The sequence below is a fragment of the Copadichromis virginalis genome, linkage group LG22 (assembly GCF_057382275.1).
Source record: "Copadichromis virginalis isolate Kocher_CV1m ecotype Utaka linkage group LG22, C_Virginalis_male_GT1.1, whole genome shotgun sequence".
NCBI lineage: Eukaryota > Metazoa > Chordata > Actinopteri > Cichliformes > Cichlidae > Copadichromis > Copadichromis virginalis.
Genome location: NC_140638.1, coordinates 21,012,858 through 21,036,001, shown reverse-complemented (window position 1 = coordinate 21,036,001; position 23,144 = coordinate 21,012,858). Strand labels below are relative to the sequence as shown.

The 23,144-nt window shown below is 40.6% G+C and overlaps 1 protein-coding gene across 5 annotated transcripts in view; it reads right to left on the bottom strand.

Moving 5' to 3' along the window:
- Positions 1-23,144, bottom strand: part of ppp1r9a (protein phosphatase 1, regulatory subunit 9A) — a 51,236-nt gene that overhangs the window by 18,969 nt on the left and 9,123 nt on the right. For 3 of the 5 annotated variants that reach the window (XM_085445335.1, XM_085445333.1, XM_085445337.1), the window contains exons 3-7: positions 13,347-13,479; positions 12,512-12,632; positions 8,405-8,509; positions 4,241-4,376; positions 438-590 (exon numbers count right to left, since the gene is read on the bottom strand). In XM_085445335.1, coding sequence (XP_085301461.1) covers positions 438-590; positions 4,241-4,376; positions 8,405-8,509; positions 12,512-12,632; positions 13,347-13,479 — 648 coding nt within the window. The remainder of the gene's footprint in view (positions 1-437; positions 591-4,240; positions 4,377-8,404; positions 8,510-12,511; positions 12,633-13,346; positions 13,480-23,144) is intronic. The other 2 variants (XM_085445336.1, XM_085445338.1) reach the window with 1 other exon arrangement.

The following is a 23,144-nucleotide window of genomic DNA, read 5'->3' as shown; positions in this document are numbered from 1 at the left end:
GGTAGCAGAGGTTCAACAAAGAGAGCTTCTATTCTGAGGAACCCAGTGTGTGAAGCGCTGCCAAGATCTGGTTCAAAACCAGCTTTATGGTGTTCACTCTCATTCTTATTCTGGGAGTTTCGACTAAAAACACGGGCAATTAGGTGTAATGAGGACTTACATCACTTTGTGTTCACACCTCTAATCATTCAGATTAGCAATTAGGGAGGGTAAGCGGATCGCAGATCTTAACAAAAGCATCGTTTTGCCAAGTTAAGCAGAGGCTCTATTGTGTTTGTCTCTTCTGTTGTTAAATTTAATTACCTTTTTTCAGTAGCTAAGCAATTCTGGTGGCTTTGCGGGTGTATTTGCAATGTACGCTTCAAACCACTGACAGAGAAAAATGCTGTAGGCTCCCATCAGTTATGTAATCAAGACTCAGCGGCGTTTCAGGTTACCTCTCTGAACTTCTGGTAGAGTTTAGTGGCGTCCAGCTCCGACGGAGACAAGATATCCTCCGTCTCCGGTAAGTCAAACACTTCGATGCTCTTCTCTCCTCCCGCCACTGTTGTTCCTGCCTCCTCCTCGTCTGTGGCGTATTCTCCCGTCTGCTTTAGGAGGAAATGTAAAATCACACGTGGAGACAATTATCTGCATGAATATTTAAAACAGAGCACAAAATATAAATCCAAGTAGCACACACACTATTTTTTAATCTTTACTGTAAAGCACAGATGGTTAATATTATCACATTTATGAAGAATAAATAGAAGCAACCAAGGTTGGTTTTCAGTCTGTCTGTCATTCATTTTTAAATGACAGAGGTTTTATATTAGTAAAGGGTCCCCGAGGTCTTGTAAAAGTGACATTTATTTGCATGCTGTCATCACAAGTCTGCAGGCACAGCAGGAAAGAGCCAGCAGAACTTCTACAAACTTTAGTCAAGGTTGATATCTATACAAACTCGCACAAAACCAGTGAAATGTGTGACAGATGTCACTTTAAGTACAGTGCGAACGCAGCAGCGGTATCTGAGGTGAAATGACTAACTGAACAGGCAATTAGCCACTCCTACAGTGAAGCCAATACAGCTATTAGCATTCACCCTCCAGTGAGAAGTTAACAGGCTGCAGAATAGCCTAAACGGACAAAACAGATAACCTGTCAGGCTCCAACTGTGACATTTAATTATCCAAGGCTGTAATCATGTTGGAGGGGATACATCCCCCCTTGGATTCAACTATGATCAAACTGCCCCTGCCAGTAATTTCTGCAGAAAGCAGTTGCTTTTATTTACTTTTCATTACAAGTAGAAGACACAAGACACCCAAACCTAGATTTGGTCTCGCCAGCAATGCTCTGGTGGTTACAGCCTTGTATTTGTCACCTTTTACATCCTTTCCATCTTCTTTCGTCTGACTACCCGAAACTCTTAAGCATGTTGTTGAAGCCGTCCTCGCTTCACCTGCTACTTTACATAAGTAATGCTATTTTAATGCTGCCGGTTACATAAGATTTAGGTAACCATGCCTAAACTTTGTGTGAAATAAATCAGTTTGACAGCCTGGTGAGCTGAAATTATAATTTCTTTAAAAGTAAGCCATCAGATAAGTTATGCTGACAAAATCTGTCCCTGTTTGGGGTTTGTTTTTTTTTTTTAAATTACTCACCATCTTGCCTCAAGTGCAACAAGGTCACATGTCAAAACTAGTGAGGTATGAGCATCCAGCGGGGCTAACGCTACGACTGAGAAGGCCGGGGTTTCTCAGAAATGAAGAGACTAATGAAAGTCACCGGAAACAACTTATTACTGCAGCTTTTAGTAGTACTTAAATGAAAAATATTTATGCAGGCCATTACACTGCATGTATTCAAGGCAGTTTTTCTCTTCTCTGATGCCCAAAACACTGTATAATGAGTATTGGCAAAAACCATTAAGCACTGGGCCCAAATGGATTTGTTGATTCAGTCTTTGGCTGATGACCAACAGACTCGAACACTTCCAGTGAAGCTGCTCCATGAAACATCTGCAGCTTACTTTTACTTTTACCCCCTGCAAATTTGCTTTCTCATCACAAATACATTTTATAATCTCCATATGATTCAGAAATGATAAAGGCTTGATATGCAACAATTAGCTTATACTGTGAGTTTCCATCATCAGTTGTGTAATGAAATACAGAAAATATTTGTACACTTGTCTTTGTACCCGCGCTCCACATGCACACGTACACACTTCTGTGCCTCTGCTCTCAGCTCTACTCATTACTGTGCCCTACATCTTCTCCTCATCTTTCCCTGCACATCCCTCCAACTATCTCCCAGATAGCAGGGCTCAGGCCTGATTCAGTCACATGCATCGCAATCGAATGGTCCCATTTCCATAACAGGCTCGGTTGTTAAAACAGTGCCATCTACATACATTAAGCTACCATTTACAGATGGTGGAGTTGACCATTAAACACACAAGAGCACCGTCATCTGCACAGTATAACTTCCTCCTACTGAATGTATAAAGACAATCCTTTTTGAGGGTGCCCAGCATGTGATGCACCTTTGACTGGAAGCAGTTTTGACAGATACAGGAGATCTTTCCTGCCTCACACCACGACATCAGTATTTATTTTATTTATGTTTCTACTCATTAAGCTTAACCTATTATATTTAATTCAACTCCATCTTTAGCACAATTTTGCAAACTTATTATTACTTTATTGCTTCATTTTATTATTATTGCTATTCTATTATTTTTTAATTATTAATGTATTTATAATACTAAGCTCTTCTACTTTATATGTTGTGTTTATTTTTTTGGCTGCTGTAACAGTAATCCTCCAGCTCCACCCTTATTATTATTATTGTTTTAGCACATACTACTATACTGTTAACTTTGATAACTGAATTATTTGTCTTTCTGTCACTATTATTTATTATGTTGAACATGACAAAGATTGCATGAGATTATTTAGAGGACCAAAGGTTGAATATAAGACTTGTGGGCTATGCTTCCATTTAACTGTTAACAGATGGGCATGCATGTGTCTGCTGCATGTCTGTTGTTAAATGCACTCCTCCTTCCTCTTGGGATCCGATTCTAAGCACCAATAAAGAGCTGAAGACTCTGTTGCAGCCCTCAGATTGAGAAATAACTCCCACCCACCCAATGACTCTTTCTAATATTTATAAAGATTTTAATATTGATGAGCTCTTTTTACTGCCACACGCATCTTTGTAATCCTTTTGCAACTGTTTATCCTATCAGCAGCAAGTTATGGATGCCTTAGTGCTCCACAGAGGCTGATTTTGATTCATTTTACAGCAGGCTCTAATCGATGTATGGATTAACAAATTTAATATAATCACCATTCTTATGTTTATATGTCCATGTGGGGATCTGTAAGGGAAAAAAGCCCTTAAAGTGTTTATTTTCTTTTTCAACATTGAAATCTTACATTACATTTGAGCCTTAACACTCTGTAGGAGCTTAGGCAGTGCTGACATGTAGTATCAGCATTCAGAGCCTGGAAAAGAGTTTCTTAAGCATGAAGAGTGCTCTCAATCCACCGTCTGCAGGGAAATGAAAAGCTTCAAAGAGCACTGATGAAAACAGTGAAAGATGTCTGGTAGTGTTTGTCTGCATGTATATCTACGCATGAGTGCGGCTGTTTCTGTGTATGTAAGTGAGGAAACACTTGGTATTGATTTATGTTACTACACTGTGTTATGTCTTGTGTATACACAGTGTAAGAGTGTCTACATGAACACACACACACATACTCAAAGATATGAAGGCCCCTGAGCTCAGTGTTTGGTGGATTAAACAAGCAAGTAAGCAGCAGAATCAGAGAAAGAAATGCTGAGTGATGCTTTCGAGGACCAACTCTCGCATGGCTCTTAGTATGTGTGGCTGAGAGAGAGAGGCTGTTCTGTGTGTCAGCATCAAAGCCTACTGTCACTCAGTTTTATGAAGCTAATAAGCTATAACTTCCAGCCCATTGGAAGGAGAAAGGAGCTTATTTGCATTAAGTGACAACCAGAAGCCTCATTTTCTCACTACGGTGTCATGTAGAGAAATGTGTTAGCAAATGAACCTCAAATACATGCAGATATAATGAGATTTATTAAGATAATGTTCCTCATATTAAGAGGCTGGCATCTTACCCTGGCTGCACCTTTGCATATTCAGACTATCATTCACAAAGTCTCAAATGCACTGTAGAGGACACCCAGGGCAGTGGCCAGGGTTGCGTATGGTCAATACCTCATCATCATCGGCGTCATAGTGGGCGTACTGCTGCTCTAGTAGTTCTCTCTGTCTCCTTTCCTGCTCCAGGGTCTGCTGGATGAGCGTGGCCACCTCACTCTGCTGACCTGGACGCTCCCGGCCGATCACAAACCTGTGACAACAAGAGGCACTGTTGACCTACAGACACAGAGGCGGCCAGCACGGGATTACACAACATGACAGTAGAGCCTAAAAGATATAGGATTGATATTTGGTGATTTAAAAATGCTGATATTGCGATATGTCGGCCGATGTTGGATGGATGGAAGCCTGGATCACATTGTTGCGTCTTTAGCATTTAAAACACAGCAGGGAAGTTGCAGCGCCCTCTGGTGGACAAACAATGAAACATCAAAACATGTTTGAAGGGTGTTTCTCACGTCTTCTTTTACTTACTAAATATTAACAGATCGGCAAGCAACTAATATGGACCAATATCGGCCAGCTTTAGTTACCACATGACTATTTGAATTTGTTAAATAATTTATCTTGTAATTACAAGTATGAATATTATAATTACAAAACCACGACCTTTCACACTGTGAGTTATCAGATTTATTTTCTTTAGACACTCGATATAAAGGGTTTAATCGTAAATGTAGCATCTGACAAAAACGAATATTTTTCATTTTTAATATTTTAAAGGGTTTGACATTTGTCTGACACTCGATTTATACTTCATCTACATCATAACCTACAACGTAACTACAAACCTCTCTGGAACTTATGATTTAACCTAATAATGTAGCCTGACATGCACCTTTTTACAAAATCATACAGAAGAGGAAAACAACTTTAAATTCATTTTTTGTCCATCTTTCTTGTTGTGATGTGTATTTATGCAAGGAAATGAACACAACAGTAACGCAGAGAGCAAAACAGAGGCCCACAGCCACATAGCAATGGCAGCGATATGTGCTGACGTAGTGGGCAGGGCTGGGAGACAGGACACGCATAATAATGTGAGGCGACAGTCAGCTCGGCCAGGCAGCCTGCTGGCAGAGAACTAAACAGAGAAGACCAGCAGTTACGCATGCAAACAAACACAGAAAATATCACATTAAAATACAGCTAAAGATGCCGATGATGACAAAGAGCAGGAGCTAAAGATTGCTTATAGATTTGTGTTTGTCTATATTACAGGGAGAGGGAGCACTGAGAGTACAAATTAGAGCTACAAATAAGGGGATAACAAAGCAAAAAGATGCTCATCTCTCTCATCACGCTTCTGCTCAAAATGTAAAAACTTAAAGCAAATAATAGTTCTGCAACTCAAAAGAAAATTTATAACGCAATCACCAATTTATTCTCCTCGTAACACCAACGAAGCCGAGCAATCAAGTAAGGGGATTTTTGTGGCTCACCCTGTAACTATGTGTATGTGTGAGCGAGGCCCGAGCTATTGTGTGTGCGCGTGTGTGTGTGTGAGAGAGAGAAGAAAACAGAAAAAGAGAGCGAGAGTGGATCGGAGATGGGGTCTAATCAAGTGAATTCATCTCCCGAGAGCTCTTTTATATATTTCTAAAGGGGATGTAGAGAAAGCCTTACGCTCCAGCAGAGAGGCGTATTTGATCTACATGTGAAGGAACAACTGAGGGCCAGGACACACAGTAAGTAGAAAAAGAAGGGGGGTTGGAGGGGTTAAGCTAAGTACTCTACTGTAGGAAGCCTTTGGACAGCAGGGAGGTCTGAAGAGTAGCTGACCTGAAAAGAGCCTTTCCGCTCACGCATGGGGAGCCTGTCGTAGTTTCTCCTTAAGATCTGGGACTGCCACACAGGATGCTGTGCAGGATCAGCTCAGCTGCAGACACCACTGATTTATTCCATTTACTCCAATTAATAGAGACGTGGCAAGGATGCAGAAAGTGATGCTTGGAGAAGCAATGCAGGACACACGTCTTGAGCATTAAGCAGCACTGGGTTGACAGCCGTTTGAGGATGTCAGCACAGGTTCACAAATACCAGATATGACTGGTCAGCCGTGTTGGAGACATGCTATCTAATGTATCTACTGCAAGTTAATCTGAGTTCAATTTAGAGCATGATTAAGTCTGATAGTGGAATGCAAAAAATACACTTACTCAAGTACTGCACTTAAGTATAACTATGATGTGTATTTACTTCGATTAAATACTTTGAAATGCTTCTTTTTACTTCTGCTCCACTAAAGTTTGGGGGCAGTTACTGTTACATTATTTTAAAGCTTTAGTTACTAATTATTTAGCAGAATAAATACTGATAAATTATGATATCTCGTTATAGAATTAGACCCACAGCAAAGAATAAAGCAACTACATTAGCTCAAGATGCATTATCAAAGTGATGTACTCTAAAACAATAACTCAAATACACTCCAGTAACAGAAGATAAGACCGCTTAATGAGCTACGGATAAAAGGCATAGATAGTATGACACTTTTTAACTTTTATTTAAGTAGTATTTTGTGTACTTGACTTCTTCTTGAAGATCATGTTTACACTGTAACATTGCCACTTTTACTCAGAGTATTTAAATGCTTCTTCCAAAGCTCTGTAAAACAGTTAATCAATACAAAATATTAACTTCAACTTAACAAAAAATAAGAAATTTTGTTTCCTCAACTCGTATTTGTTTGTTGTAACAGTGCTTCTTGACAATAATTCTGATGCATTGATGCATTTGTGCGTGAGAGTTGCGTATCAGGGTTGCATAACGCCAAGAATCATTGTTGTGACAAATAAATACCGTAATCAATCAAACACAGATGTCCTTATTCTTTTTATCTAATGCTATCTATTATGTGCTAAAGCCATTTTCCAATGTTCCATGTATTTTGGGAACAGTTTCCTGTCTGTGATGGGGTCTTGGCAGCACGTTTTTAAAAGATCCTGGGATCACCTCTAAACCTGGATGATTTGCTGCTGGAAGCCGAGGTAAATATAGCAAAATGGCAAATGTAGGACAGTTGGCCATAAAACCCCTGGTGATCAGACGGAGTGAGAGAAGGATTTACAGAGGAGGAGGAGGGGGTGGAGTGAGTGAGACTTGATGGATGAAGACTGAAAGAGTGACAGTGAAGAGAGGGCAGGAGGAGTGATAATTTGTTGGAAGAAATAACAGCGAGGAGTGAGATTTATCATTATATTTCCTGTAAACACTGTCAGAGTTTAATGTTCATATACTGGACTACAACATTTATATATCTTACAAGTACGTCAGTGTATTTCAGTTTTTAGACTTGTCATAACTATTTCTTTATATTTGCGAGGTGGACAGATGATATACGTCGGCGTTTTCAAGGCTGTCTCATCTGTACAGCCACATCCTGGAAAATCTCCACTGTCAATATTATTTCAGCAAACATCATCTGTCCAACACTTTTGATTATTTTGGATATCTCTTTGTTCAGCCTTCAGCTTTTCATCAGACACTGTAGTTCCCACACAGCTATCTGTCTTTCCACAGGTGAGTTCAAGCATAATATGAATATAGATCCATGACAAAGAATGGAGGGCTCTACACCAGCAAGGTCGAGGTCTGAAAATAAACTCGCACACTTCTCCCGAGATGACTGAAGAAGAAATGGTGAAAAAGTGGCAGAATGAAAAGAGTGGAGAACATCCTCAATAACACACAATGGCGAGAATCCAGAGAGAGAGAAATAAAAACGAAAGCCTGTCAATAAACAGGACAGACAAGAGCGAGAATCAACTAAACGCAGCCTTCTCTTTCACATCTCTATGTGTGCGAGTACTTCCTCTGCTTCCCAGTGCTGTTAGCAGACCCTGTCAAAAACAGCTCGTCATGTAATGTTAAGGTATTTCTCACTAAGTAGGACTTTTGCAACATAATAGCTGGACTAACTGCATTGATACTCTTCCTGCGGCTAGTGAGACCATCACTAAATATAAAGAACGCTTTAGCGCTTTTAGGGAGCTGTAAAATAACTCTGACTGTATAATAGTAGTCGTGGATTTTGGAGCTGACAGCGGCTTGACACACTTTCCTGAAATCCTGCTGTACTGTTACAACTGATTTTCACAATTCAACTCTCAAAATTTGAATTCTAATGGAGTTATCACTCCAGCATTACTATGTCCTGTTCCCAATACTTTTTTGCATTAGACTGCATTATAGTTTATGGTTGCATGTGTGTATTACCGGACGACTCCTGATGTGTTCCTGAGGACTGAGGCAGCAAAGCTCTGAGTGACGCCCACCAAACTGGTCCCATCCACCTCCACGATCTGGTCATTCACTTTGATTCTGGCAAATGCAAGAAGAAGAATCTTTCAGCACTTAAGATAAGATAGTAATAAACATGTAATTATAAAATAAATGAATAGAATAGAATAGAACACAATAGCCCTCTATTGTCATTGTACATGTACAATGAAATTATAGGTGCTCCAACACCAACTGTGCAGGAGCAAATAAAAATATATCAATAGTATAGACATCAGGAATAAATGTCTGCGTTTTACTTTTACTGTGCATACATATAAGCTGAAATCTGCATGCACATATGACCTCACGCTGGGCTTCTGCATTCGAAAATGATTGTGGTCCAAAGGCTAAAAGATGCACAAAGTCACGAACACGCTGGCGTATCATTCATGTTCACATAATTTATAGAACTACAACAGCGGAAAACTTTCTGGGGTCACAAATTTCCAGTGCAATAGCTCCAGACTACTGTGTAACAAGGAGACAGAGGAGATGAGACTCAAAACAAACTATGAGGGCTAATGGGGACATGGACGCCTTTGGCCCTCGGCTACAATAAATCCGGTATTTGTGCTCTGCTCTGGACATGACGGGAGGTCGCCTAAGTTCTTGACCTAAAATGAAACTCCTGATAAGACTTGAGTATACAGGATTCAGGGGAACTGCGAACAAATTGCTTAAAACAGACAGCCTTGTTGAATATTCAATTTAAATTTGCATGAACATTTGTACTGAAAAAAAAGATGCAGAGGGATTTTGAATCTGGATTTTGAGTAACTGCTTCAACATATAAATAAAACAAAAACTAGCTCTCATTATTTTCAACAAAACAGTGAATTGTGCTAATAATTAATTGCTGGAAGCCACAACAGACACATTATTCTCTTCTTCAACAGCAATTTGGTTTTTTATTTGGTCCAAAACAGAGTGCAAGAAGGCCCATCTCCTCGATACTTATGAACACAAGCTTGAAAACTTTAAACTTGTACATTTCTCACATTTTTATCAAATAGAATGGGCAGATGAGATGAAGGTCTCTTAACTCGATTTTTCTTGATTTGTATGAATGAACTACCCCCATAGGTTCAATTTAAAAGCAATAAAACTCAAAGATAAAAGAGTTCTCAAGTGATCTACAATTACAATTTCATAAACTGGAGAGAGCCACAGTAGCTAAGACTATTTAACAATGGTCAAAATCACTAGCTACCTACAAATGCATCCTCTGCACTGTTTCCTTTTTATTTACCGCAACAATAATATCAAAATGAAGAGGTGTTTGATGGCTTCATATAAAACTGCAGCTCCTTCTCCCAGTCTGTTACAACATAACACCAGCTGCCGAGCAGAATTTAGTATGTCTGTGACAGCTGACGCATCAATCACAGATGTCACAGGGATGTATAGAGACACGTGGGCCTGACAGGTAGACAGACAGCAGGCTGGTTGTCTGTCAGCGGTCCAGATGCTTCTCTGACCTTCATAGATGCTACCATCCAAATGTGGCTGTATGTGGTCGAGCCTAGTCGGTATACAACTTCCAAACAAAGGCAGCAGGAAAGACAAAAAACTGCCAACAAAGGACCTTGTCAGTTAATGTACATACACCGAATTACACATCCTATCACCCTCATGTCCCCTATCTCACACACACACACACACAGGCGAGACATCGAGCCACAGCCAAGTCATTCTGTCTGCCTGAGAGTGAATGCGCTCCTGCACATTAGACCATTAAGTTAGACTCAGCAAAGACAGAGCCCTGTGGCAGGGAGGGTAATGACTCAAGGAAATCACATTCTGGACAGTGACTCCTCCCTTCTCTCCCTGTGTATATCTGTGTGTGTGTGTGTGTGTGTGTGTGTGTGTGTGTGTGTGTGTGCACGAATAAGTGAGCATGCAAAAATTACTGATTACTTTTTGCCGCCATGACACTAACATCTCAAGTGTACAGTTTATTTCTCTAATACTGTGATCATGGTCTATTGTGAAATCCATCATGAGGCCACAGCCAGAACTGCAGATTCACAATAAAGAACAGCTGTGTTTCCATCTCTAATAAAGACACTAATGATGCAATATAATGTTGGAAGCATTCATTCACTTGAAGTATAATAAAAACTTAGTACATTGGCTTCCTCCCACAGTCTGAGGACATGCGTGTTGGGGTAATTGCTGATTCTAAATTGTCCATAAAGTGCTGTATGTATGGTTAAAATGAAAGTTTGAATGGTCAGTAAGAACAGAAGAGCGTTATGTAAATGTGAATGCATTACTTAAATATGCACAGCACTCTGGCTGTTTTAAAGCCAGCTGTAAAAAGATATTTGATTTGTGAATATTTCTTTTTTCCTTTTTCTTTTCTTTTATTCAGTCTTTATATTAAGTGCAGATGTCCATTTCACCACTAAACTACAAATATCACTATGAAACTATTAAACTTCACCAATATCTTCACTTATATTAAGTCAGTTTGTTAATATTTTAAGTGTTCTGAGATTTTATGTTTAGATATGCATGTTAAGCACTTTAAACATGTTTAACATGCAAATGTTGCATCAATGTCCAGCAGGTAAAGTGGTAAAATATCAACCTAAATGTGTATTTTTGTATTTTATTGTATTTCATTACATGAGTCTGTTGGCAGACATGTTACTAAAGAAAAATAACCCCCAAATCTCAAAAGCTGAACAGTCCATGAACAACATTTTTGTCATGTAGCGTCTCATCACAAAAACTTGATGTTAAAAATATTCATGAAATAGCAACAGTGGCTGTCCTCTGCTGTGTAATGATCACCAAATTTGCATTACACAGTAGTGCACATGTGTTAATGTTAATTACCTCTGAACACAAAGCAGACTTCATTCTTTGGTGACCATAAATACATTTTTCAGAATACATCATTTCAAGGCAGATTAGAGGTTGGTTTTTATTGTCGCCATGCCTACAGCCACGCTGCTAGCATCGCTAAAAATCTAAACAAGCACACGGAGGAGCACGCTCAACAGCTTCTACAGCATTGTTGTAAAAATGAAACTAAACTAAAAACTTTTTTTCCACTAAAGAAAAAAAAAGAAACAGGCTCAACTCTACAGTCACACAAATGTGAACTCGAGCTTCAGCACAGTGTTCCTCTGATCTTTTCAACTTCTCTCACTTCTCCCACTCACCATGGGAAATTAGGCTTTTTGGAGTCAGTGAAACTGTCATCTTAGAACAGATCAACTTTTCTCACTTTCGAAGGAGCTGCTTCCTTTCTGCCGCTGCTTTTCTCCGTCGCTCTGCTGGTTACATTTTAACTAATCTCACTGTCATGTTCCTCAGAATTTCTGCCATAAGAATAAATCCCAGGAGTAAACACCTAGTGCAAACAGCCCTGCTGCATTAGGCTTGTTTTCTATGAAGAGCTCACTAGCTTCAAACTGCATTGTGAGGAGCAGTTTCTGTTTATGGGGAACCTGAACCACACAAACAAACTAATAGGTGGAAGGTGACAGCTCAAGAGGCCAGTCTGTCAGCTGAGGAGCTGTCATCTCCTCCATCTCTGACTCATTGCTAACTCTGCACTGTTTACACTTTTCATAATGCACAAAAACACATAATGCAATACTGTAAAACATCCAAGGACATAAATAGAAACAGAGACTTTAAAAATCAGCGCTTTTCTGCAGAGAAACTCTGCAGAGAAAAAGAAATATAATTTAATGTAACGACTCCGTCACACCTACACACACACCTACACAGGTACAGACCTGTGTAAGACTGTGCCTCTCTCGGTGGATATAATCCGAACCCCTGCTGTTAAATCTGAGAGATATAGAGTGTGACTGCGCATGTAAGACCGAGCGAGACAATATGGTGGAGTGGTGCTGGGGGAAAAAAACATCTATGGAAATTTATTCCTGTGGAGGGACTACATTTATATACTTTTTGCACAACATATGCAAGTTTAATCCTACGTGCATGTTATTTGTTGTCTCCAGACCCACTTTTAGACTGAAAGAAATGTGTGATATCCAGCAGGAAAGCAGCACCCACCTGCTATCTCTCTCCGCAGCTCCACCCTCAATGACAGTCTTAACAAAGATGCCCAGTTTCTCCAGGCCTGCATCAGCACCAACACCCATCCCGATGATACTGATCCCCAGGCCGTCTTCATCTGGAAACACAAAACCCCACAAATTTCAAGTGTCATTCTCTGCATTTTCATAAGTGTCCAAAGATCCAGTCAATCAAACCCAAAATGACTTCTGTTAACAATGTCAACCATATTGTGGAATATGACAGAATATGTGAATATGTTCAGTATTAACTGAAAGAATAAGGAGACGTCAACCTCCAAGACATGAAACAATTTTTACAAGAATGTGAAAAATGGAGGAGAAATGCCCTTCATTCATCCCTGTCCTGTGTTAATAATTCAAATGCTGTTAGTGTTACATAACAGAGAGTAGATTGTGGTGTCCCACAACGTAAAGTCAGTGTATTTTAGATCCTGGGTGTAAATGAATTTTAGTCCAGAACAAGACAAGTGGAAAACATGCAGTGTCACGTCTAGGGAATTAGGATGAATTAAGCAACCCTTGCTTTTTGGGATAATCTAAGTCAAATTGCAATTTGTGAATTATCTCTTTGTAACATCTAACAACAATAATAATAATAACAAAATACTGCTAATGGTCGAGGGAGAGATTTAAACTTTAAGGCATGATCTATGGGAAGGGGATGAAGGAAACGTGAAGGAAAAAAATTAGGAAAGTACAGAAGAAAGCAAAAAACAAAGACATCCTGTGTGGGTGGTTCTGTCTGTTGGGTATGATAAGTAGCTGACAGGATCCCATCTTCATTAGGATTTTCTTAGATTTTTCCCCACCTTTCTCTAGCTCCACAGGGAAGAGCTCCAGTTTCTCCACCCTCTTCTCCAGCTCATACTCAGCAGAGGAGGCCACGGGATCCACCTCCTCATTACGTCGGTCATAGTCTTCATTGGAGTAGGTGTTAAACACCTGAAAAAAAACAACACACAGAATTATATAAGCTAGTTGCATTTAAAAAAAATGTATTCAGGCTTTATAAAGGGCACATCATACTGTACTAATAGGCTCACACAGGAACAGGTTTTGCCTTTGCACATACAACACTAACAATGCCACACCTGGGAATGTTACATACATTTATACTACTCTGCTTGACAACAGTGGTTGCTCTTTAGGCGAGGGAGTAAATAAGAGCTTTGTGTTCCCAATTATTGGGAACACAGCACTACTTTTAGCTAACAGCACTTGGATAAACAAGGTCTTTATATGAAAGAAACAACTGCAACCACAAATAAACTGTAATGCAAGGAAACATAATTGCTTTGAGGACGGGGATGCCTCTCTCTTTCTCTGAGCTGTGTGGTCCTCAGAGGAGCCTCTCCTCCCTTGCAACAGTCAGCTGTCACTTCAAATCTCAACCAAGCGCTCTCAACGGCTCCCTGCAACGAGGAGGAAGGAAAGGAGAGGAGAGAGAGCTGTGCACGCTCTTGTCACGACTTTAGTGTGGTGTTCTGCCGAATGCTGTCTGCTGGTGTCGAAGAAAGAGGTGTAAGAATATGCAAAGTGTTCAAGCGCGTAGATTAACATGCATGTAAGTGCAGAGGGAAGCTTGCATGAAGGCATAAGCTTCACTCCGGCAAAACAGGCACCTGCAAACCCCGACTCCAGGCGCTATTAATAGAATCTCAGATTTATCTTGAAGTGAACCCATTAGCTGTTTTCTGTCACTCTTTATATTAATTGTGGCCAAAGTTTCAAATACTGAGGTCAGTCTGTGATCAGTTTCACATCAAAGAGAGTGGATATCTCTGCCCACCAGCTAACAAAGCTTCTGTTTGTGAGGGGCAGCCAATCAGAAGAAAGACAGCTTAAAGAGAGGAAGATGAGCTAAATTGGTTGTTTTGGACAGAAGTAGAGATGGACCGATCTGATATTATGTATCGGTATCGGTCCGATACTGACCTAAATTACTGGATCGGATATCGGAGAAAAATAAAAAATGTAATCCGATCCATTAAATATCACGAAAGCATCTCACAAAACTTGCAACACTCCGTAACTCACCTCAGAACGTTAGCACGTCGGAGCAGTATGTATCACGTGATAGAGCGGCTGTGGCATGCGGGACCTGTCGGTGGTCTGGATAGCATGTGGAGCTTCGCTAGCAACCCGGCATTTCATCTCCGACAAAGTTATCCCCGAGAGAAGTAAAGCAAGTGTGTAAGTCCATCTCTGAATGTTTGTAAAGCATGCCTGCATTAAGCTTAACAAGCGATATATGGATCAACTGCCTCTCCTGCTGCTACTTCAATCATGAAACTGCTTAATGATCAGCTGATCGGCTTTTCTGTCACGAGTCGGTGTCTCTTGTTTGTTTTTGGCCCACTTTGCACCAGAAAGAGGAAACCAGCGGCTGAACAACAGCAGCACGTTTAAGCTTGATCAGCTGTTGTTAGAATGTATTTAATATTACTTTCTACTCCAGGATCTTTTTCTACGTAGCTGACGCTGGTAACTGTGCAGGGGCGGATCTAGCAAAGTTTAGCCAGGGGGGCCGATAGGGCATTAACAGGGAAAAGGGGGCACAAAGACATACTTTTCTTTCTTATTCTCATTTAAAATGTCGAGCTTTTAATAAATAATTATCTGACACCCAAAGTTTTAATTTGATGTAAAATGAATAGAAGTCAATTACTGTATATAGTAACTATTAAGTCTAACATACCCTAGTAAGCTATAGTACTTTTTCCTTTGGGAAGGCACCATCTGTGAATTCTGCAATTTTGTTGAAGAAAGATGTTGAATCTATTTAATATTTCTTGAAAAATAATTTATTTCTGTGCATTTTTTTCCACACTGCATCAAATTAAGGTTGATTACGTCGATTAAGCATCATGAGGTGGAGGGTGAGGGGTGGTTCCCTATTTTTTATTTATTTATTTTTGTTGTTGCTGGGAGTTGGAACCCTATTAGTTAGGTTGCTTAATATTTACGCTAAGTACTCTTTAAAATACCAGAATAGGGAGGATGGTGTAGGTTTAAGTTTATTAGATTGATCAGTATTGCTGAACTATGAAATATTTTTTTTTGCATACAGGTATAACAGAATAGCTTTAGTGTAGTTGTTGTTTTAAACTTGAGTATGAACTTATACAAAATGCAGCAAGATATTTAAAAAACAGTTTTGTTGATTAAAAAACACTATATCGGATTCATATCGGTATCGGCAGATATCCAAATTTATGATATCGGTATCGGTATCGGACATAAAAAAGTGGTATCGTGCCATCTCTAGACAGAAGATAAACTGGAGGTTTTTGAATCTTGATCTTTGGTGAAATTCAAGAACAAAATGACATTAAAAATTAATGTAACAGGATCCATTAATTAGACTTAAATCATTGGAGCTATTCACAAAACCGCATCAATAAGGGATCATATAGATGTGTTACTCACTCTGTTAAAGAGATAGTGTGCTGCACGCACAGACAGGGCACAATGAGATGGCATGATGCTGCCAGAATTTGCTCTGTGAGATCTTGCATGAGATCTGCATGACCTCCCTGTAATCAATCATTCAGTGTTATCAACAGCCCTGCATTATTAACACTTGCTTGCACCCAGAAGCACACGCACACATGAGTATATGCACTGTATAGACTGTGCAGAGAATTACAACATATCAAATCAGACACACGCAAACACTCAGCAATCAGTAGCAGACGCCATCACACTCACAGGCCCGTTAAACACACCCACGTATGCACACTGCTGACAAATGCTAACACCAGCACTTGCTCTGTCCAGGATGTCCTGAACGCGATGCCGCCATTGGCAGCCAGTACATTATCTAATGGCCTCTCTCAGTCACTGTGTGCTATCTACAAACACATTAGCATGTGGCCAGTCACTTGACAGAGAGAAAGAGAAAAGATGAGGTCATGAGGGAAGATGAGGACTGATGAGGGTGGATCTGTGAGGGAAGGTAAGCGTAGAAGAGTGGGCGGAGGCTCAGTGATGGAGAAAGATAAGGGCAAGCGAGGGACTTCTACGCATCTGGGAGGCAGATGAACTGAATAGTAAGCGGCTGGAATAGAGAATAATGGTGACTGAGGGAAGGAGTGATGAGATAAATGAAACAGCACGCACAGGGGAAATAAGAATAGGTAGGCAGGAAGAGAGTGAACCAGAAACAGACTGAAACATTTAACAGAAAGCATTTGCCTACAAAACAAAGACACCCGATGGTTATCTGGCTCTAAACAGAAACCCCGGTATGCATCTCCATCCTGTCCAAACACCACCTGGCTTCCAGGCTCAGAAATTCTTTAAGAACAGATAAAATATGTAGAAGGGTTATCTGAAATATAAAGGTCAAGATTCTCTCTCACAGCTACTTCTCTTCTCAGATAGGATGTATAATATCTTCTTGTTCTCCTACAATAATTGGATTTTGTTCTGGGGAAAAAATACTTTTGGATCTGAAATACCAGTAGAGCGATAAGAGGCTCAAAGGCGCACAAAGAATGATTTGGTACACCGTCGTGTGAGAGTGTGCTTAACCTTGGCAGGGTGGCAGAACTGCTGCCTGCTGCTTTTATTACTTTAGGGAGGTGTAAAGTGGCAAGAGAGTAAGACCAGACATGCACCTGGCAACTACTAGCCTGACAGCTGTGGGAAAAACTGTTGGGACCATAGTTTGACGGATATCAATATGTTTACCCATATTAGTCGTTCGGGACTGCTGTGGCTGAATCGATCTCAGCTCCTCCTCTCCATATGTCCAAGGATCCTTGGGTAAGATACTGAACCCTGGGTTGCCCAGTTGTCAGGCAGAGGTGCTTAGGTATAGATAAAAGCATTGCATGAAAGTCTGTGTGACTGAGCGTATGAGACATTGAGCAGAACGCGCTGTGTAAGAAGCAGTCCATTTACCATTAGTCTAACAAACTGGCTGCGACTTTGACCTCATCATACTGTAATGACAAACCCCTACATTTTTACTTTAGTTATAGTAGCTTCACACAAGGAGAGTCACTAAAAAAGGGAGACTGAAGCATAAGGGACCGTTTCCCCATGTGGTTCTCCCTTGGAAATGGAGCCAGCTTTTGAAGGTTTTAACACAACACGGCCATTTTCATGTAAATATATTCATCTATGCTGCCTGCAGTTTCTGTCAAGCTTAACACCGTGCTCGGGTCAAAAACAAAAAAACCACGACAGAAGTTTACATTCTGGAACAGCTATAAATCTCCTTGACTCTGTGTCATGCTGCTTGCTGATGGTGATGCGAATAGTCTGTATGAAGATAGTCCACAGAGCCAGAAAACATATCACCTTTCACAATTCTCCCAGTGTCAGTGCTTATCCTCCCACAAACTCATTCATCAACATAAAATACAGGCAGATATAATCCCTTCTCTAAGATCTGGACTACAAACCGCAAAGTACAATCTATCATTCTTAACTGTATCAAATGGCGTCTCTTATCCCCTCTTTTCTTAGACTTAACCTTCATCTGCACAACGCACTGATCAACGCCCTGTGAAATCAAACACACGCGCGTTTCTGTATTTTGCCGGTTAACAAACCTCCAGCAACAGAACAACTGGCGGTTATGTGCAGACTCTGCAGCGGTTCTGCTTGGGCAGGCACTCTTGTTATCTTTTCTCCTGTCCTCGCATCAGGATAAGGGAGTATACTTTGACTCTGAAATACGGTTTTACAGTCATCTGTGGATGCTGCTGCAGACGCCGGGACACTGCAGATGCTTGGAAAATGTAAAGCGATAAAGCTGAGGCCTCTTACTTAGTAGAAGAGCCTCAATCTGTCCTTGTATTTGAGCGCTTATGCAGATTCAAATGCAAGTACATGAATACAGATTCCTAACAATATGAATAGTATTCATGTAGGCTTTAGATTAAAAGGCCATTGCACACACACAGAGATGTGTAGATGCAAGCATACACACATGGCAGGGAATCATTCATGGTTTAGAGCAGCAGCAGACACTGAGGCCATTGAACAGTGAACAGGCAATAATAGAGAAATAAAGAAAAGAAGATGGAAAAAAAAAGCTGAGGAGTGGGTGATGCTAGGGGTAATTTGCTCCAGGGCTGTTTGAGTCCTTGCCTAAGATGGCACGGCATGGCGTCCAGTCACGGCGAAAAGCCTCTGATGGTATTAAACTGGGCCTTTGGTGAATTGGTGCCAATGCTGCCACCCGCCCTGCGTCTTCCAGACAGTGGATGTTGCCCAGGGCAAGACGAGGCTGGAAAACCCAGGAGAAATGTTCCAACTGGTGTGGCATGAACCCAACAAACTCTGCAGTGGATAAACTACAGCCTGGCTCTCTCTCTCTTTCTTTCTCTCTTTCTCACACACACACACACACACAAAAACTCATAGTCTTCTCTGCTGCGACACCTCAGCGTATTTGCATTCCATTACTTCTACCTGTGGCCACCCACACAGACACATTCGCACGACGCCAGGCTGGAGAACTGACAGGTGCTGAAGAAAGTGTCTGGATACTGAGGGGACAAGACAGTCGCTGATGGTGGAAATAAATGAATGTCAGACTCAGACTGACAGCAATAAAGAGGTGGGGATGGGAAGAACAGGGAGCGAGAAAAGAGAGGAGGAAACATAAACATTCAGTATACAACTCTATATAAAGAGAGGTGAGAACATACAGGGATTTACAGTCAATTCAAGGCCAGCCTCTCTATCTTCTTGACATATATCCTCCCTCATCTGGGGAAGTGACACTGACAGGGAATGCCACAATCACATAAGTCAGCGTTTCTTTTTTTAACTTTAGACACCGCTTCTGCATACAAAACAGACACACACACACTGTTCATACAGGAGGGCAAAACTTTTGATTTGTGTTGTCGTTTTAAAAAGCTGATTTTTCATCTGCTGTATCTACAGCGGGCTTGCTTTTCCTTTCTATCGGCTACTGCACAATACTACAGGGGGCCGCTACTCCCACCAACACCTGAGTCAAGAGCCAAATACAGGACAGGAGACAAACCTAAAGGGAAACTAGACAGAAGAACTAGCTTAAAACAAGTGCATATTATCATATACAACGAGAGGGAGGAAGAGATTAGAAGTAACACAACATGTTGCTTGTTAAAGCACATGCCCACTTGCTATGCTATGTAATTCATTAGGCTGCGATAATGGCTGTGCAGAGAGTGGGACTGCATTTCTACGAATCATAATAACTAGTCTGTGTGATCTGGACTGCTGTGAATGAAGCACAGAACCCTAAAATTATCTTTGTTTGTATCAGCAGATCTCAATCTTGTTTCTGACTCATAAACAAGCACATGGTGATGGTGCGGCAGTCAGAACCTTCCTAAACACGAGCTTAGCAAACGCTGAGAACATTGTGTCACTGAGATGCTGTGTTCTCTGCAGCTTTTTTTTTTCAGCAATAAAAACTGACAGTGCACTGGTAATATCATTAGCACGTGGCCAGATTGGGTAGGTGGGGGGTTGGTTGATAGTTCATGACACAGTCTGCCGTGTGGCAAATGACCAGCCTCAAAAACCGCAAGGCACGTCTCGCCTTTCCCGGATCATTTAAAATGCATCCCCCAGGGAGGATCGGGTGGCACCGAAACAAGCAAACAAAAACACAACTGCATTAATAATGGAGTGACTAAGCTACAGGCACGCACAAAATACACGCATGCCCAACATCCGAGTCAAGAGTAGTTGTTCCTGTCAGAGGTAAGAGAGGAAGGGAGTCATGATTGTTTTTCTATGGACAGCATAACTGCTAAAGAAAAACAGTACTTCACTGGACAGCTTGGTTTGAATAAAACACTGCTTGATACATACTTTCATATAGGTTTTGATACTTTGTAACATGTAACATTTTTGTAACTCTGGTTTAGTTACAGCTTTACCCAGCTATGTAGAAATGCAACAGAGTTTAGGGCATAAGAAGAAATCTGAGGCATGCTACAGCTGAGATGTGCACAGAAACAAGAGACCTACCAGAAAACCTTTTAGTACCAGTCATCAGCTGGATTATCAGTTATATTTTTGTACTTTGACTCATTCCTGTTTTGGAAATAAATGAACTTAAAGTACTGCGCAAAACACTTGAGACACCCTCCATTTTTTATATTTTGCTTCCAAGGAGCCAGAATTTTATTTTATTTTCTTCATGTATTAAGTGAGGTTGAGCAATTATTTTCCAGGCTTTTTTGAAGGTCTTTCAAACTTTGTTTTTAGACATTGGCTGCTTTTTAACTCATTTTCTGTTCAGTCCTAGTACCTGAGCATGTTTTTTGTTGGTTAAGTCAGCGGTCCCCAACCCTGGGCCTCGGACCGGTACCGGTCTGTGAGTCGTTTGGTACCGGGCCGCGAGAGTTGAGGCTCAGGTGTGAAATGTATGGTTTTCAGGGTTTTTATTGGTTTTCAGCGTTATTTTGTTATCGTTTTTATTGTTAACTCGGTTTTCCTGGGTCTTTTCACTTGTGTTATGAATAAATCTTCTTTTTTTCGGTACCGGTACTAGTTTTATTTTGTTGTATTTATCCGCGACACCTTAAAGGCCGGTCCGTGAAAATATTGTCGGGCATAAACCGGTCCGTGGCGCAAAAACGGTTGGGGAGCGCTGGGTTAAATCACTTAATTTGGATCTATGAATCACTCAAGCTTTCAAAAAGGTCTGCAACCTAAAGGATGAACCAGTTCTGTGTCTACACATAACAGACAGCTTAGCAAAGAATCAAATTCAATTGGTATCTTTGGGCACTTTATTAGCATCCTGTCACAAAATAATTTGTTCAAATTTCTTTAGTTGATTCTATGAAAAATGTCAAAGATAAAACAGTTTGACAGGTGCAAAATGGTATTTTTGCAAAATGATTACAAAGAGCTGTTAGGTGTAAACTTTGTATATCTCAGCGTGATGTGCAACGTGTCCTTAAAAAACTGGGGAAACTGGAGATGTGGCACGCAGAAGAAGAAGTGTCAGGCCTAAAAAAGCAGATGACGGTTTCTGAAAGTCATGTCCTTAAGAACGAGGGAAAAATCCAGTAAAGACCTGACGCTGGACCCGAGAGAAGCTTCTGGCTCTTCAGCTGATCCATCTACTGTTCACTGAAGCTTCACTGAAACACACTGCCAGCGCAGTAAAAGCATACCTGCACAGTGGAACACTATCAGTCACAAATTAGCATCCCTGGAGCCCTGACTGCAACATTATTGCAGCAGTGTGGGATCATCTTGACAGAGAATGTAAGAAAATCAGCCAGCATCCACAGAAGAGCTTTGAATGTCAATTCTTGAAGACTACTGAAAGAAGCTTTCTGAGTTCAGGCTATGGTGAAGAATAAAAGTAGTCAGACCAAATACTGACTTTCAAGCTTTGTTCAAGCTACTGTCTTTCCATGTATGTCTTTCAAAGTCGCTGCACATATTTCCCATTTTCCTAGAAAAATATAAAGAAATGAGGGGTACCACTAAATTCCACAGTATCCTAAAAATTGAATTTTGGTTAAAAAGACATCCACTAAAGCACAACACTATACTGAGGAAGATTAAGCTGTAGCAGTGCTTCTGCAGACTTAAATTGTATTTACAAATTCCTAAATCCATGTCAGTGCTGGATCCAAAATTCAAGCAATGCTGTTACACATACAGTATATCATCACTCAGAAAGACAGATTGCACTAAAGTAGAATAATCCTTTCTATCAGAAAACATGGTCAGAAAGCAAAGCTCCTGGCAACAGGCCATCTAATTTGAAATGGTCTTACAAGACTGCATTAGTTGATGCTCTAGATAAGGATGTTTTTGGGGTTACGCATGTTTTCTGTTGATCTGTCTGAATAACAACATTGTTGGACAAACTGTCAAATACACGAGGGAGGACTAGGGCAGAAATTACATCGTGACAAAAAGTCTGGAGCCTCCACTGTCATGTACTGTATTAAGGGCAGATAAATGAGCTCCAAAATTCTCAGGAGAAATAACCCTCTCTTAATTCCTTGCATGCCTGACGAATGGCACCGAGACAGCGTAAGTTGTGTATTTTCTCAGTTTTTCAGCATCAGCAACTTTGTCTTTATGTTCTTTCATGCTTCAGTAAAGTACAAGATGAGTGTGTGAATTGGTTTTGCCTGCAAAACGCACACGGCAATAGTACGCAGAGAAAACGTGTGTAGGTGGTTTTTGCAACCAAATGTTTGCAGAAGGATCTAATCTGCAAGTACGAACATATCAGTTGGAGGCAAATGAGCCAAAGAACGCCAATTATTTCATGTATATACCTTATCCTTTTGAAAACATAAAATAAAAGCTCCATATTTATAGTGCTCATCAAGAAACACACAGATGTTTATACTGAACATAACCATCCTTTTTATGCTGTAGACTATACATCTTTCAAACTAGGGTAAAAGGCACCCAGAAAAATGCATCTACAAACACTTTTGCAACACATAAAAGGAGTGACACACATCCATCGTAAAGATTAAAGCTCTGAGTCAGAGTTGTGCTATCATTCCACTCAAGGTACAGAAGCAATGGACAAAATGTAGATCCAGTAACAGACAGCATGCAGAATGGAGTGGGTGATTACACAGACGCTTCAGTGGCCATTT